Genomic DNA, 17866 nt, shown 5'->3' on the forward strand with positions numbered 1-17866 from the left:
TTAAAAAGTAAGCGTAGTGTCACACACTGAATAATGTAATCAAAACAATGTTGCAGGTTACGATGAAATTATTGCTATCATAAAAATAAATCCATCTAAATGACATATCTTGCTAACTGTCTGATACATACAGCTCCACAGGTCACTGATAATACACATGGAATCAAATCATGTTAAAAATAGCCATACAGATTGATTGCAAGTCCTTTAACGCCAAGTAAAACATGCACAGTTTCAGCAAATCCAAAGCTTATCAGTCTTGCCGTGGAGAATTATTGGATAATTGCTCTTCAGGGGAGAGGTTTAAGAAAGAAACAGTTCAATTCCTATGACAACCTTACATCAACGCTAATTCCACAACACTGTCTAAGTAAACATTGAATGTGAGACATATTCAATTAATAATCACGAGAGAATGAAATACGTTCAGCTGGGTGAGGCTTTGTCTTGATGGCAGAAAAGAACAGGGTTGAAATGGGAAGGTAAGGGCAGAAAGCAGGGAGCGACTCCACACCTGGCAGAGCGTTTGTGAGCTGTACATGTGTACCTGAGTGTAAAGAGGCTCATAAATGTCCACTCCATTGTCTTTGCTCTGCTCGATGAGCATATCCCCACGTTTCCAGATGAAGCGTGCGGGAGGGTTGGAGTTGACGGTGCAGCGCAGGAATACTGTCTTCTCTTGGTAGTAACTGCCGCGCACGTCGCTGATGGTCTGGTGTACTGTCAGAACTGGTATATCAAGATCTGCAAAATAGACGGTGAAGAAAACAATAAAACTATGAAGACTTTGATAATGCTGCAGGGATAAAATTGCACAATTAAGCTCCTACTCCATCACACAGGGAAATAAATAACCACAAAATACTGTTTTATAAAATCACAATCTCTTCACAGCCTTTGCAGTTAAAAAGGCTTTTCATGGCTTTGAGGCTTTTTTTTTCAGGGGAAAACACTGGCAATAATTTGTAGCAGGGATGAGATCTGATATATGGAATAATACTTGTAAATAAAGCAAACAGTTCTAGTTTGTTGCCCACCCACACTGACCAAAGCTGTCCAAACAGTCACCTATTTATTTTACTTTCTAAGGAGCACAAATGTCCAAAGATTTCTGTGTTTACCATTTCCATCTCTTGCTGTGACTCTCGCACACTGCGCCTTCATATTTCTTTTCTGTCATTTTTTTAATCCCCCTTTCCCCCCCACTTGCTTCATTTTTCCTGGGCATTTCCTTCATGGAAGTGTCGTCTCCCTTTTCCTCCAGTGGATAGGATTTCAGCTGCTGTCACGAGCACAGAGGCTGCTCTCCCCTGGTTTCTGCCATCTCTACAAAACTCACTGCCACTTTCACTCCACATCACCATCCCTTCCTTTCTATCCTCTCCTCCTCGCTCTCTGCTTCTATCTCTTACAGGGCAGAGTGGTGTGTGTGTGTGTGTGTGCATGTGTGTGCGTGCGTGTGTAATTCTGATTCTTTGCAGCCTAATTGGACTGTTGCAGCCTTCAAACATTATAGAAACAATTTCTGCCAACACCAAAGGTTCCTCTCTTTGCTCCCCACTCCATTTTACTTCTCCCCTTCCTGCTCACCACCTTTTTCTTTCTCTTTGCACCTCCTGCCCTTCACCTCCTGTCTATTGTGTCAACTCATCTCACCTACAGCACACTTAAGTTGCAAGCTATGGAAAAATGTGAGCTGCGAATGTAACGACTATGTTGCTTGACATCACTGGATGTGAACACAGCAGGGCTCATGCGATGCTGTAAGGAGGGAAGCATTTGTATTTTTGGCTGGAGACATTTGAGAGAAACAATGTGTAGCTAAGCATGGTTGATTTGTGATTTTGTTGTTGAAAAGGGCACCGTTGTCACATGAGGGCTGTGCTTCACACACACAGCCATATGCACATGCATGCACTCACACACATCTAGAACTATATCAAAGTGTGCACTGCCTGAACATAGCATCAGAGCACTTTTGTAGTTTGAAGGTTAGAGCTCAGAGGCAGACTGAGACATAAACTCACAGAGGCAACTTAAGCGCATTGAAGTGGCTACAAATAAAGCAGACATTGCATGAGAAACAACTCCTTTTTAAAATAAAAGGGTCACGGGAATGTTTACTAAATCATAGGCCCTTGCTTTACAGTGTGCAGTAACCTTTTTGAATACCTTGGGAAATAAAAGTGAGTCAGGATCTGTACAACACTTAAACCGCATGCGAACAGTTGTGACTACAGTTGTTTTATCAAATCATCTTCAAAATAATTTAACAAAACAAACACAAACACAAAAAAAAAATGCAGTCGCTTGAGTATTCCACTGGAAACGTGCAACTTAATTAAATAAATTCTTATCAAAACAATGTCTTGAAACACTGAATGAAGAAAATATTATGCTTCTATGCTATAAAATTATTTTCCAAGTTATCTCCATTCGTCCATCATTTCCCTAACCATTTATCCAAATTAATGTGTTTGGAGAAGGGGTTGAGTACTAGCCATAATAGATACACTCTCATAGCCAGAACCTATGGTCAATCTGGAATCACCAATTACCTGCCAGTTGAGTCTTGTGGGAGGGCCACTTGACAATTCATGCATGCAAATCTTTTTTCTGGATTATATCTTTACTGCAGTGGATCTACAAAGTATGCACTGGCTGTAATATAGTCCTGCTTTGTTGTACATTTTTATGACATGATTGTATTGCACATTTTATTATCTACACTTTTTTTCATCCAACTTTTACACAATCTGAGCTGACTAAGCTGCTTACTTTAATACAGTACACTTGTTTTGTACAGCATTTGTTTGTTTTAGTTGGGTTTTTTTAGTGAAGTAGTTCTAAGCTTTGTGAAGTGCTCACCTGATTCTATGGTTTTCCACTCTTAATGGATATTGTGATTTATGAAGCCACAGCTTGAGACAAAATAAGGCCCAGCAAGAAACTAGACAATGAGTTGTACCAGTATTTCTAGAAGCCTCTGCCAGGAAAAGGCCTTCAAACCTGAGAAGCTATCAATGATATCTGCCTCCTGGTTCTGCCATGTGCGCATGTGTGTGTGAAAGAGATTTGGAAACGGAGCTAGCACCTTTGTATACTTGAATTTGTGAATAGGTGCATGTGAATGTGTGCATTTATCTGTCCAGGACTGGCAAAGGATTTCTGTATATTTTTCACAGATCATTTGCAGCGCAAGGGGAACCCTAGCTGACTAATGCCCCAGTAGTATGTGTGGTGTGTGCTTGTGTGTCTGCCAGAGAGTCAGTGCAATGTGTGATTTGTTGGCATTCTGCATATTTCCCGTTTGAATGAGAAGGTGGAAAGCCTGCCACAAAGAGAAGATTACACAAAGAGAGTATAAACAAATGTAAATAGTCGATGTGGTGGTCCACACTGTGTGGTCATGCATTCTGATTCTATATTACACATATTGCCCAAGAGATACTTTTTTTCCCTGGGTTAATATATTCTGGCATGGCCTTACATTATGTTTGCGTCGTGAAAATATGGATAATTCAAACTATCATCAACATAACCTGACGTAAGAAATGGTGCAAGAACTCAAAACTAATGTTAAAAGAAGCATTTCTTGAACAAAAAGTGTTCATTTTGTTTATATTTGGAAACAATGACAATGCTTCTTTGATTTTTTTTCTGAAAAACAGTTGCACTGTTAAAGCTTTTGCAATGCAAAACCAGAGGGGAACTCTAACTTTGCTCAGTATGGGCCTTTAAGTAAATAGAGACAGGGTGAAACTGCAAGTGCACAGAAATACAATATGAAACTTTAATGAAGTTTCTGATTTCCCCAAAGTCCTGCCTTTGCACACAGTTTAGATCAATTGCACTGTGTGGCTTTTGTTAGCCACAGCTTTTAATGCACATCTCTGCTCTGGGGGTCTGGCATTGTTTTCTGCTTAGACACCACACAGTGGTGCTGACTCAAAGACACCTTTAGCTCTCTCTTAGAGTGGCCCTTAGCTTGGATAGATGCCTGCGAATAGAGATTTTTTTCCCCAAAAACACTATGTGAGATTGCATTTTATAATTACAGTGCTGAAAAACAAATGTGCAGTAATGGAGTCCACATTAGCTGCCTTTAACTATAGTTTCTTTCATAAATCTAGACAGTAGTAACAGGTACCAGCTAAAAGCTATGATATCTAGGAAAGATCACACTTTCCTTGTTCCATTTCATCATCTGTCTTGTTAAGTCTTTAATTTTTTTTTTAATCTGGTCGTGGCTCAGGAGTTGGCAGTTCGTCTTGTAACGACAGACAGTCTCGGTCGTTGTGTCCTTGGGCAAGACACTTCACCCGTTGCCTACTGGTGGTGGTCAGAGGGCCCGGTGGCGCCAGTGTCCAGCAGCCTCGCCTATGTCAGTGTGCCCCAGGGCGGCTGTAGCTACCTACAGCTGCCCTGGACTGAGTGTGTAAAGCGCTTTGGGGTCCTTTAGGACCAGTAAAGCGTTGTACAAATACAGGCCATTTACCATTTAAGGTAGCAAGGTGGTGTGGTGGTTACCATTGTTGCCTCACAGCAAGAAGGTCCTGAGTTTGACACAGTTTGTATGTTGTTTCCAGGTACTCTGGCTTTCTCCCACAACTCAGTCATGCAATTGGTGTTAGGTTAACTGGTGATTTTAAATTGCCCATAGATGCTTGTAAGTGTGAATGGTTGTCTGTCTCTCTGTGTTAGCCCTGTGTAAGACTGGTGACCTGTTCAAGGTGTACCCCGCCTCTCAAGCTACAGTAGCTGGGATAGACTGCAGCCCCCCTGCAACCCTGTTAAGGATAAACAGAAGAAAATGAATAGATTTTTGTCGAGTAACACAGCACATAATTCATGTATAAATTTTAGTTACACATGAATTCTGAAAATAAGAAAAAAGTCAGACCTTTATGACATAGTCTTAATCTCACTTACAAGTTAATTGAGAAAGGGTTATTCAGCGATGTTTTAAAACTTCAGATCAAGCAAGCAGATTCAGTTATTCCAGCTGAAATTTCTTTATTATTGAGAAATAAGAAACTGCTGTTTTTTGTTCTGAAGTCTCAACCCGAAATTTTATCTAATATTATTAAAGAGATATACCCAATTTAAACCCACTAAGATAGTGATACTGAAAGTATCACTGAAAGTCCTCTGCTAGGTACTTACTCCAGCAGGAGGATGCTCTGGACTCCAAATCCTCTTAGATTTCCAATAACATGTCCTGTACTCTACTGAAAGTATACTGAAAGTATCACTGAAAGACATGTAATTTTAAAAATGTCCTTTTAAGCTTACTGTTAAGGTTACCATGAATTATATCTATAAAGTCTGATTTACACATCTATTCCAGTCTCATTTGCAAGGATCTAAGCTACTGGCAAATAACACTTAATAAATGCATTTAAGCTGCTAACACAGTTAACAAAGACATAACAAGAGGAAAATGTAAATTTACAGCATCACAGACATGTGCAGCATGCATCTTTCATAGATTAAAAATGTGGTTGCATGCCATCATTTCACTAAAATAACCAGAGTAACCATTAAAATGAAGGAAGCAGAGATTTACTAATCCATCCTGGCGGTCAGAGTTGACAGAGTGTGTTTTTGTAACAAGCTGACCTCTGCTAGGTACTTACTCCTGCAGGAGGATGCTCTGGACTCCAAATCCTCTTTGATTTCCAATAACATGTCCGGTACTCTAATAGCTCTCTAGGAGTAGATGGCCATTAGAGAAGATGACAGGCTCAATTGAATGTGAGTGTACAATAGTGTACAATAGAGTCTGTGTGTGTGAGTGATTGGGTAAGTAGTGGATTTAGTACCCCCTAATACATGTAACAATTTTTCCCCCAAAAAAGTTTGAACACATTGTTAAAAATGGAATTAAACAGAATATAAATTTTTTAAAACCCATATTTATTATTAAATTATTGCAAAATTTTGAGTTTCTATTTTAAAAGCTTATTTCAGTCCACAGCAATACAATAAGTCATCATCAAACCAGGTAAGGGATTAAAAAATAATAATACTTGAGCTGTTTTTTTGTCAAGCTCACATTTGCATACATCTGTAGGTATTTACAAGGTCTGAAAACACACTCTTTTATACCATTGACCACACACAAACACTAATGGAAGCTCATAGCAGCACACACAGCAGGAAAAGTCTGCGCATACAGAGAGGCACAAACAGAGGCAGACTTGCCGTTTGATCCAGCTTCACATCTCGTCAATTATTCAGCATTCTGCTCATAGACATTGCCTTAAAGATGGCATAAAACATGCACGAGGCCCACATTTGGAAATAACGAGAGCATTGCCTGTATTTAAAATGCAATGTTTGGAAGTAAAGGTTGATTTATTCTGATTTTCCGTGCTAAATTTGTTTAGTTTAGTTTTTAGTGTAACAATATAAATCACTTTTTTTCTTTTAACACACAAATTATGCCTTCATGCATGCTCAATCATCCAGATAAGGATATCCCAAAAAGTTGATTCTGTTCATCTGGAAGTATGAACATCCTACGTATCCAGAAAGATAAAAAGCATTGGCAGTCAAGTAATGAGAGTAAACTAATTTAAACACACAGACCATTTAGTTAGGCGCTTGCTTTACACATGCACAAAGAACACATCATGTCAATACACAATACATGTCAGCGTAAAACTACTGTTAAACCACGATTACAATAAATGCAAAAAAGATTGCAACCTCTGCAGCAACTTGTTTACATGTTCTGCTGTTAGGTTTAATAGCAAGGCACAGGAGTGTGGTTAGGAAGAACAACACTATGAGTCTTCTCCCAAACTACCACTCTTGAATTTGCTGAAAATGGTGCATTTTCGTTGAGGCAGCGCGTTATGTGCGAGCCTTAATTATGCTTTTGTCAGCAAAGAGCCTGGGAAAATGTATTAAACATTCATGATGGTGTGACTCTATTCTTTTAGGCCATAAAAAGACTAATTTGGGCACGGTTATTTACCGTGAGTGCGACAGTGTAACTGCACAGCGGTAGTGACAGCAAAGAGGGTGTTAAAGGATGCAAAAGCACAGTTCATTCACTTAGCCTCTGGGTTAAAATAACACACAATCTCTCACACGCAGGAACACAAGAAAAGTTGCATAGGCTCACACAATGTTATGCAATAGTATGTACACACACACACACACACACACACACACACACACACACACACACACACACACACACACACACAGAGTGATACGTCTACATATACAAGTACGCAATAACCAACCCCAATACACACAATTTCCTCAGGGTCACAATAACACATGAATCTTAGAAGAAAGTCCTTCTATGTCCCCCGTAAATGGCTTCTGAAGATATCTATGGGGAGCAGGATGGATAAAGGATGCCCTTTGTACTCCTCCTGTGTTCCTTTGAATGCTCATGGTGTATCAGCCGCATCCATCCATCTTGCAAGTATATATACTTAGACAATTTCCTCTCAACCATGCAGACACATCCATAGCATATTGTTGGGGATGGCCAGATGGCAGATGCTTTTTGCATATTTAATTAGCTTTGTTGCGTGTATAGAACAGTGGACCATGGCAATAATATGTATAGAGAAAATATATAGAGATACACCTTGTAATATAGGCGGCTGCTGGTCTTAAAGTTATTAAAGTGCTTGTGCTTTATTGTGTTGTGTCTCAAGGTGAACACTGGACTCAGGGGCAATATGCACAATCTCTTTATTAAAACAACTCTGGACAACTTCTGTTGATCTTGTCCAGATACTAAAGCGGCATTCTGGAAAAACTTTACTGGTTCCTGGTTAATAGAGGGCAGCGAATACATAAACGGATAAGAACAAAAAGACTCCATAGAACGGTGTACATTTTAGGACATCGTCAGGTCTCAGGAAAAGAGTCGTCAGGTATCAGGAAAAAAGTTGTCAGGTCTCAGACAAAAAAATGTCAGGTCTCAGTTCTCAGGAAAACAGTTGTCAGGTCTCAGGAAAAAAATGTCAGGTCTCAGAAAAAAAAATGTCAGGTCTCAGTTCTCAGGAAAAAAGTCATCAGGTCTCAGAACACGAGCTATCAGACAGAGAGAAAATCTTCCTGCAGGTGGCGCTGTTGTCATGTGCCAGCCAAATTGATTTCCAAATACGTCATCAACGTGTGACAGTGGAAGAACGTAAGGTCATTGAACTCACCGGAATTCTACCACAGTTCATGCTAGTAACAACACAACGGCTGTGTCCCAATTAAAAGACCTATTATGTCACCGCGACGCGACGACGCCTGTCCCAATTCGAAGTGTACTCCAAATGCGTACTCCAAATGCGCCGTCGATTTCCCCAAATATCAAGCGTGGTCCGGTGCACGCTTCATGGTCCCATATATTCCACAATTCATAGCGCAGCGGTGAATGTGGATAATTTTGCCGAGAAATACGGCAGACGGCAGAAGCGGGGCGGCCAAAGAGTAAACTTTCAAAAGTAAGTACTGAATATTATGTCACTTATTTACGTGCAAATGTTTAATAACGAAGAACATTGAAACATTACTGTTGGCCACATGTCAGCAAAGTTACAAATATTAGCGATGTTTGCACTAACTTGGTTTTAAAGCCTTTACTGTAAAATATACGCAGTTCAATAGTTGTCCTTAATCTGACAGATAATGTGATGCTTTTATGCATAATTAAAGTCAGTCATATATCCACAAACACAACAAGCTGAAAGTCAGTGAATGCTGCTCGGTTTGCAGTCCTGAATATCACGGCACAAGCAGGATTCACTGCACTGTTAATGTTAGCTATGTTATATTACTGCCTCTGTTCGGTGTTGTCGAGCCAAATTGACTTTAACGCGTATTTGAACGAGCTGACGGTTCACTCGTTAAGCTGAAAGAAAGATGCTTTAATCACAGGAGTCACACATGTGTCCACTGTACCATCTGGGAACTCTTCTTGTTTAGCACTCGTAATAACACAAACACTAAATCCTCCTGTTTGTAGCAGTGTATACACCTGAGACTGTCACCTGTCTGTCTGTCCTGCACTCTCTCTCTTTTTCTTTCTTTCTGATTGTGTAATAAAAGTATGAACACGTATTTATAAGTTACACTTGTGTTTGAATCCTGCAGCTTATCACACATTTGATTTCCATGTGTGACAACTAGAAGTGTCCAGAGTGAGGACAGACTGAAGGACCCACTGCTGCATGTGTGTGTATATATATATATATATATATATATATATATATATATATACATATATATATATATATATACATAGAGGACAGTTACAAGTACTTGGGGATCCCACAGGCGATCCCACAGGCGAATGGGAACCATGAAGAGGCCGCTAGAAAAGCTGCAACCACCAAGTACCTGCAGAGGGTCAGGCAAGTCCTGAGGAGTCAGCTGAATGGTAAGAACAAGATCCGGGCCATCAACACGTATCCTGCTGGGGTAATAGGCTGGCCAAAGGAGGAGATAGAAGCCACTGACATAAAGACAAGAAAGCTCCTTACCATGCATGGAGGGTTTCACCCCAAATCCAGCACCCTGAGGCTGTACGCTAAGCGGAAGGAAGGGGGCCGGGGACTGGTGAGTGGCTGAGGGCAGACCACAGCGACCTCCCTGAACAGGGTCCAGTAACCATCACAGTGGCAGATATCCAAGAAAGGGTCTCCAGTATGAAGAGTTGGACAGCACCAGGGCCCGACATGGTTCACGCCTACTGGCTGAAGAAGCTGACTGCACTCCACGAGCGTCTGGCAGCACAAATGAACCAGCTGCTAGTTAACGAAAGACACCCGGAATGGCTAACTGAAGGCCGGACGGTCCTGATCCCCAAGGACCCCAAGAAGGGACCGGTCCCCTCCAACTACCGACCAATAACCTGCCTCAGTACTACATGGAAGCTCCTGTCAGGCATCATATCGGCTAAGATGAACAGGCACATGGGTCAATACATGAGCGGGACACAGAAAGGAATTGGCAAGAATACCAGAGGTGCAAAACACCAGCTACTGGTAGACAGAACAATCAGCCGAGACTGCAAGACCAGACTGACCAACCTGTGCACTGCCTGGATTGATTACAAGAAGGCCTATGACTCAATGCCCCACAGCTGGATACTGGAATGCCTAGAATTGTACAAGATCAATGGGACCCTAAGAGCCTTCATCAGGAACTCAATGGGGATGTGGCGTACAACACTAGAGGCCAACTCCAAGCCCATAGCACAAGTTACCATCAAGTGCGGGATCTACCAAGGAGATGCTCTGTCCCCACTGCTGTTCTGCATAGGCCTGAACCCCCTCAGTGAGATCATTAACAAGACTGGCTACGGATACCGACTACGGAACGGAGCAGTTGTCAGCCACCTCCTGTACATGGATGACATCAAGCTGTATGCCAAGAGTGAACGAGACATCGATTCACTGATCCACACTACCAGGCTATACAGCAATGACATTGGAATGTCGTTCGGACTGGAGAAGTGTAGTCGGATGGTAACAAAGAGAGGGAAGGTAGTCAGAACTGAGGGGATTGAACTACCAGAAGGCAACATTGCAGACATAGAGGACAGTTACAAGTACCTGGGGATCCCACAGGCAAATGGGAACCATGAAGAGGCCGCTAGAAAGGCTGCAACCACCAAGTACCTGCAGAGGGTCAGGCAAGTCCTGAGGAGTCAGCTGAATGGTAAGAACAAGATCCGGGCCATCAACACATACGCCCTGCCCGTGATCAGGTACCCTGCTGGGGTAATAAGCTGGCCAAAGGAGGAGATAGAAGCCACTGACATAAAGACAAGAAAGCTCCTGACCATGCATGGAGGGTTTCACCCCAAGTCCAGCACCCTGAGGCTGTACGCTAAGCGGAAGGAAGGGGGCCGGGGACTGGTGAGTGTCAGCACCACAGTCCAGGATGAGACAACGAACATCCAAGAATACATTGGGAAGATGGCCCCAACTGACCGAGTGCTCAGTGAATACCTCAGGCAGCAGAAACCCAAGAAAGAGGAGGGAGACGAGGAACCATCATGGAAGGACAGGCCCCTGCACGGTATGTACCACCGGCAGATAGAGGAGGTGGCTGATATCCAGAAATCCTACCAGTGGCTGGACAAAGCTGGACTGAAAGACAGCACAGAGGCACTAATCATGGCAGCACAAGAACAAGCTCTGAGCACAAGATCCATAGAGGCTGGGGTCTATCACACCAGGCAAGACCCCAGGTGCAGGCTGTGTAAAGATGCCCCAGAGACTATCCAGCACATAACAGCAGGGTGCAAGATGCTAGCAGGCAAGGCATACATGGAACGCCATAACCAAGTGGCCGGCATAGTGTACAGGAACATCTGTGCCGAGTATAACCTAGAAGTCCCGAGGTCAAAATGGGAGATGCCCCTAAGGGTGGTGGAGAATGACCGAGCTAAGATCCTGTGGGACTTCCAGATACAGACGGACAAAATGGTGGTGGCTAACCAACCGGACATAGTGGTGGTAGACAAACAGAAGAAGACAGCCGTAGTGATCGATGTAGCGGTTCCCAATGACAGCAATATCAGGAAGAAGGAACACGAGAAGCTGGAGAAATACCAAGGGCTCAGAGAAGAGCTCGAGAGGATGTGGAGGGTGAAGGTAACGGTGGTCCCCGTGGTAATCGGAGCACTAGGTGCGGTGACTCCCAAGCTAGGCGAGTGGCTCCAGCAGATCCCGGGAACAACATCGGAGATCTCTGTCCAGAAGAGCGCAGTCCTGGGAACAGCTAAGATACTGCGCAGGACCCTCAAGCTCCCAGGCCTCTGGTAGAGGACCCGAGCTTGAAGGATAAACCGCCCGCAGGGGCGTGCTGGGTGTTTTTTTTTTTTATATATATACATATATATATATATATATATATATATATATATATATATATATATATATATATGTGTGTATATATATATATATATACACATATATACACACATATATATATATATATATATATATATATATATATATATATATGTGTGTATATATATATACACATATATACACATATACATATATATATATATATATATATATATACATACATATACACATATATACACACATATATATATATATATATATATATATATATATATATATATATATATACATACATATACACATATATACACACATATATATATATATATATACATACATATACACATATATACACACATATATATATATATATATATATATATATATATATATATATATATATATATATATATGTATACATATACACATTTATATACTCCAAGTGTGCGGTCTCTTAATTGGGACACAGCCAACGTAAGTTTAACTTGCTCTCCCTTTTGTCCATACTTTTGCCACAGTTGTGTTATATTAAGTTGCGGTTAGGTTGTGAAAGTTACATAACGCATATCAGAGAAGGAAAGCTAATTTTGTACGATAAACTAAGTCAGCACTATTTTTGTCTGGCTAATTCAGACTTCAACCCTAGAAGTTTTAAAACTCTTCTCAGATGCCTCTCACTGTTAAAACACAACACAGATTTACATTATTAAAGATATTAAAGACAAAGTGCATCTTTTGTCATTTTAGAGATTTGTCATGGAAACTGTATCTCATAAAACACATGCTTTTGAAATGCAGACTTACCTTATTTTATGCCTATATGAATTCAGTACACAGCTGATTTCCCTTTGTTTTAAGCCTTTCTTGAACAATGTTATTATCATTGTATCTTGAAAGGTTAAGTGTGACAACAACAGTCTAATTGATCACCCACCTCTTACACTGACCATAAGTAACTAACCGGTAAATTATTAAACCTTTTTAGGTGGTAATTACACTAAAAGCAGCATCTATTCAGTTTACACAAAGGAAATATTATGTGTAGCAAAAAAATACACTTCTTTGATATTCAATTCAATTCAATTTTATTTATATAGCGCCAAATCACAACAACAGTCGCCTCAAGGCGCTTTATATTGTAAGGTAGAACCTACAATAATACATACAGAGGTGTATGTATGAAAGAGGTGAACAGTAGTTACTAAATAAGTTGTACTTTTCTCATTTATTTTTAATGCTCGATAAAAAATAGTATTTTTGGAAGAGTCATAGAAACCAGCCAAAGTCGGATACTCCTTTCATCTTCAATGCAATATGTCATGACATATTGCAGCAAATCTATAAACAACAACAACAAAAAAAAAACATATCGAGATCACAAAATATCTTGACAGTAGCAACAGAAAAAAGAGAAATAAAGAAAAACAGCGACAGAAAGGATGCAGGCTCCTCGTAAGCTTTCAGCTTGTCCATTCGCTGAAACGTATATAAAACAATTACAAACCAGTTTAAATTTAGATAATGTTTCAACACCACTGTCGCTAGCTAGAATGAATTAGACAGACAAAAATAGTGCTGACTTAGTTTATCGTACAAAATTAGCTTTCCTTCTCTGATATGCGTTATGTAACTTTCACAACCTAACCGCAACTTAATATAACACAACTGTGGCAAAAGTATGGACAAAAAGGAGAGCAAGTTAAACTTAAGTTGTGTCGTTAGGAGCATGAACTGTGGTAGAATTCCGGTGAGGTCAATGACCTTACGTTCTTCCACTGTCACAAGTTGATGACGTATTTGGAAATCAATTCGGCTGGCACATGACAACAGCACCACCGGCAGGAAGATTTTCTCTCTGTCTGATAGCTCGTGTTCTGAGACCTGACGACTTTTTTCCAGAGAACTGATACCTGACATTTTTTTCTGAGACCTGACAACTTTTTTCCTGATACCTGTCGATGTCCTAAAATGTACACCGTACTCAAGATAACACTAGGTGTGAAAATACAGTCCGATCAGCAGTCACTGAGAAGGTGGGAATGCTTTTGTAACTTACCCCACTTTGGACAAACAATATGGAACATGAGAAGATTTAAACACACACAACAACACTACACCCTCACACATGCAGCTGTTCACCTCATGGACAATATAAGTTTGAATAAAGCAACTCTAGCAATCTCATTAGATTAAAGTTCATTCACTCCCGTGGATTACAAAAGTGAAGCTGCTGTGTTCACGTCTTCATTTGCATGATGTATTTGTTATTATCATTTTTATCAGAAGCAAAACTTTACAAAGCAGCTGATGAAGGACACTTGGCTGTTTTGATCAGACAGGAAGCAGATCATTTTTTTTGTGTGTGTCTATCAAGTGACCGCATGGCCAGCTTCTCTTTCACTGAATTCAGTTCAATTCAATTCCATTTTTTTTATATAGCACCAAATCACAACAGCGTTTGCCTCAAGGCACCTCAATGCTTTATATTATAAGGTAAAGACCCTACAAAAATAGAAAGGAAATCTCAATAAATGGCCCCCTTTGAGCAAGCACTTGGCGGAAGTGGGAAGGAAATACTCATCCATCTGCTGCAACTACGTGGCTTTGGGGCTGGACAAAACCATAAATTTAAAAAACTTTCTACTACACTCATCTGGTTTTTAGTTGATTAAGCATATCAATAAGCAAGTAAAAATAGTTTTAAAAAGTTTGTCAGGAGTGTGTATAACTTTACTAAGAGGAAAAACTCCATCACGGAGGCTCCGCTAAACCAAAATACTGCATTTCACACCACCCACAGTCCTCCAAGTATTATTTCAAAAATTGCCCAGAGCAAAACATAGAGGCTATTAGGCAATGCTTTAGCACAGAATAACCCCACCCGCCTGTTGGTAAGATGGTTATTGCCTACTATCCAGACTGATTTGTGCAGCTCTCCCCACCAACAGCACCGCCTGCACTCAGAAAGTGCTGAGTTAGCCCACTCTTAACAAAATTTACCACCCTGAGTTTGTGGTAGTGCACCTAGATACCCATTTCAGATTTTTCCGGGTGTTATTTTCTGGTTTATTTGGTGGTTTCTTTACATTATTTATCTCTTAGTGTCTCTTCTGGGGTTTTTGCCCTTCCCTACTTTTTATATAGAGACAGGGAGTATTTCCCCAGGCTGGAACACCTGCAAAGGTTTTACAGAATAGCTCTGAACTGATTTTAGGTTAGGATTGACTGAGATTATTGGCTTTATAATGTCCTGCTTCTTTTTGCCACAAGATTTATTCTGTACTCACACATGTGTATGTATATATTTATTTATTTATTAGGGGTGCAACGATACACAAAATTCACGGTTCGGTTCGATACTTTGGTGTCACGGTTCGATATTTTTTTGATACAAAAAAATGTTCATGCCTATTAAACATATTAGGTCCCCATAAGGAGATCATGTGCTAACGGCTGTCTAAATGACTCGGGTAAAGTTTGTAACATGCGTGCTTGTTGTTTTTGTCTGCTTCCACTTGTCTTTGCGCTAGGATGATGTCGGAGTAAATGTGCAGTCATATTCGTTGGGTTCCCACTAGTGCTGTCAGCGTTAATCTCGTTGAAATGACGTTAACGCCACAACACGGCAAATCTCCGTTAACGAGCTACCACGGATCGCTCCGTGCGTGCAGTTGGACGGCGTCAACACGTTAACAAGCTAACTGCGCTAACGCACTAGTTCCCACCCATGTAATTGAGCATTGCGTGGCACATCCGACATACTATTTTACTTTTGTCCATGACGCGCTTACCTTCAGGGTCATACTTCACATGAAGACCAAAATAGTTCCAAACGCCAGATCTGAATTAGGGTGGGGGAGATTCAATTTGCCATGTTGCAACAAGCTTAGCTTCTGTCTCGCTAGCTTGCGCTGCGCTCAGTGGATCTGCGCTCGACAGTGCAGCCTAGGCGGATAAGTCAAACGCAGATCCACTGAGCTCTCAACACAGACAGCATCGTCAGAAGAAAAGTTGATAAAATAAATTAAAAATTTTGTATTGTTCGATACATATGCGTACCGAACCGAAAGCACTGTATCGAATGGTTCAGTATCGATACGAGTATTGTTGCACCCCTAATATATATTCAATTCAATTTTATTTATATAGCGCCAAATCACAACAAAAGTCGCCTCAAGGCGCTTCATAGATACAGAAAAAAACCCAACAATCATATGACCCCCTATGAGCAAGCACTTTGGTGACAGTGGGAAGGAAAACTCCCTTTTAACAGGAAGAAACTTCCGGCAGAACCAGGCTCAGGGAGGGGCGGCCATCTGCTGCGACCGGTTGGGGTGGGAGAAGGAAGACAGGATAAAGACATGCTGTGGAAGAGAGACAGAGGTTAATAACAGATATGATTCAATGCAGAGAGGTCTATTAACACATAGTGAGTGAAAAATCCCCATGGGACTCCTCGTTATTGCAGCATAACTAAGGGAGAGAAAGTGTCTGTCTCCCGAATCCAAACTGGAAGCTGATTCCACAGAAGAGGGGCCTGAAAACTGAAGGCTCTCCCTCCCATTCTACTTTTAAATACTCTCTCTCTCTTTCTCTCTTTCTCTCTCTCTCTCTCTCTCTCTCTCTCTCTCTCTCTCTATCTATCTATCTATCTATCTATCTATATATATATATATATATATATATATATATATATATATTAGGGGTGCAACGATACACAAAATTCACGGTTCGGTTCGGTTCGATACTTTGGTGTCACGGTTCGATATTTTTTCGATACGAAAAATGTTCATGCATTTTTAATTTGTCATTTATTAAAATTATAAATATATATTTTAACTCAAAAGTACAGTTTTTAAATTTAACCCTAACCCTTGTGCGTGTTTTTTATTTTGACAGTGAATGCGCACCTGCGGACCACTTATGTGCAGCCCTGGTTATTTAGCTCATCATATTGCAGCCACAGAAATTCTTTTGTCCATGAAACCATAAAGCTGCACTTTCTTTTTGCCTTATAGTCTGATTTGTCATAACTTCTCCGTTTTGTGGTAAGCTTTTCTTTGGCTGTCACTTCTTCACCCTGACCTGTCTTATTTGGCTCAGCAGAACTGAAATGCTTTTACACACGCACTCACATAAGCTCAGCGATTCTCTGCGCGATCAACCTCTCACATGTTTAAGCTTGCTGCGGGAGATTTCACTTGTCATGTTTGCATAGTAAGCTAACGATTAATAAGACGATGTCAGAGGAATTGGTGCACAAATTATCATCACTCACAGATCAGTGCTGTCGCTCTCTATACACAGTTCGCACGATTGCAAAGTGAAAGCAAAAAAACAAGCGCAAATTCAAACGCGACTTCAATATGTCACATATTGACAATGGCTCACCGATGCCAATGACATAATTACCCAGCTACATTTCTGAAAGAATGCAAAAGCATTGACATATATTTTTCCTACAATAGCCCGACGGGCAGGGAAGAGATAGATTTTGGTAGCCCGACTGAAAAAATCGCTAGCTTCGGGACGTCGGGCTAGCGATATTGCAAGCCCTGTATCTGATTGAGGAATCACTCATCTTTGGAAAAGAGAGTTTATTACAGAGAAATGGCTCTTTCCAAAATAAAAACTATACTATCTGCTTCTTCTGGGCTATATTCTCAGCAGCATAAGGAGAATCATGTGCTAACAGCGGTCTAAATGACTCGGCTAAAGTTAGTAGCATGCTTGCTTTTTTTTGTCTGCTTCCACTTGTCTTTGCACTAGGATGATGTCGGCGTAAATGTGCAGTCATATTCGTTGTGTTCCCACTAGTGCATTCAGGTTAATCTCGTTGAAATGACGAGCTACCGCCGATCGCTCCGTGCATGGGGCTAGACGGCCAACACGTTAACGAGCTAACTGCGCTAACACGCTAGCTCCCACCCATGTAATTGAGCATTGCATGGCACATCCAACATACTGTTTTACTTTAGTCCATGACTCGCTTACCTTCAGGGTCATACGTCACATGA

At 40.9% G+C, this 17866-nt stretch overlaps 1 protein-coding gene across 2 annotated transcripts in view; it reads right to left on the reverse strand.

Moving 5' to 3' along the window:
* The window catches only part of mdga1 (MAM domain containing glycosylphosphatidylinositol anchor 1), a 213650-nt gene that overhangs the window by 85275 nt on the left and 110509 nt on the right, over nucleotides 1–17866 (reverse strand). For both annotated transcript variants that reach the window (XM_004539549.5, XM_004539548.5), the window contains exon 5: nucleotides 548–744. In XM_004539549.5, the coding sequence (XP_004539606.1) occupies nucleotides 548–744 (197 nt within the window). The remainder of the gene's footprint in view (nucleotides 1–547; nucleotides 745–17866) is intronic.

This window comes from Maylandia zebra, linkage group LG1, assembly GCF_041146795.1.
Source record: "Maylandia zebra isolate NMK-2024a linkage group LG1, Mzebra_GT3a, whole genome shotgun sequence".
In the NCBI taxonomy this organism is placed as follows: domain Eukaryota; kingdom Metazoa; phylum Chordata; class Actinopteri; order Cichliformes; family Cichlidae; genus Maylandia; species Maylandia zebra.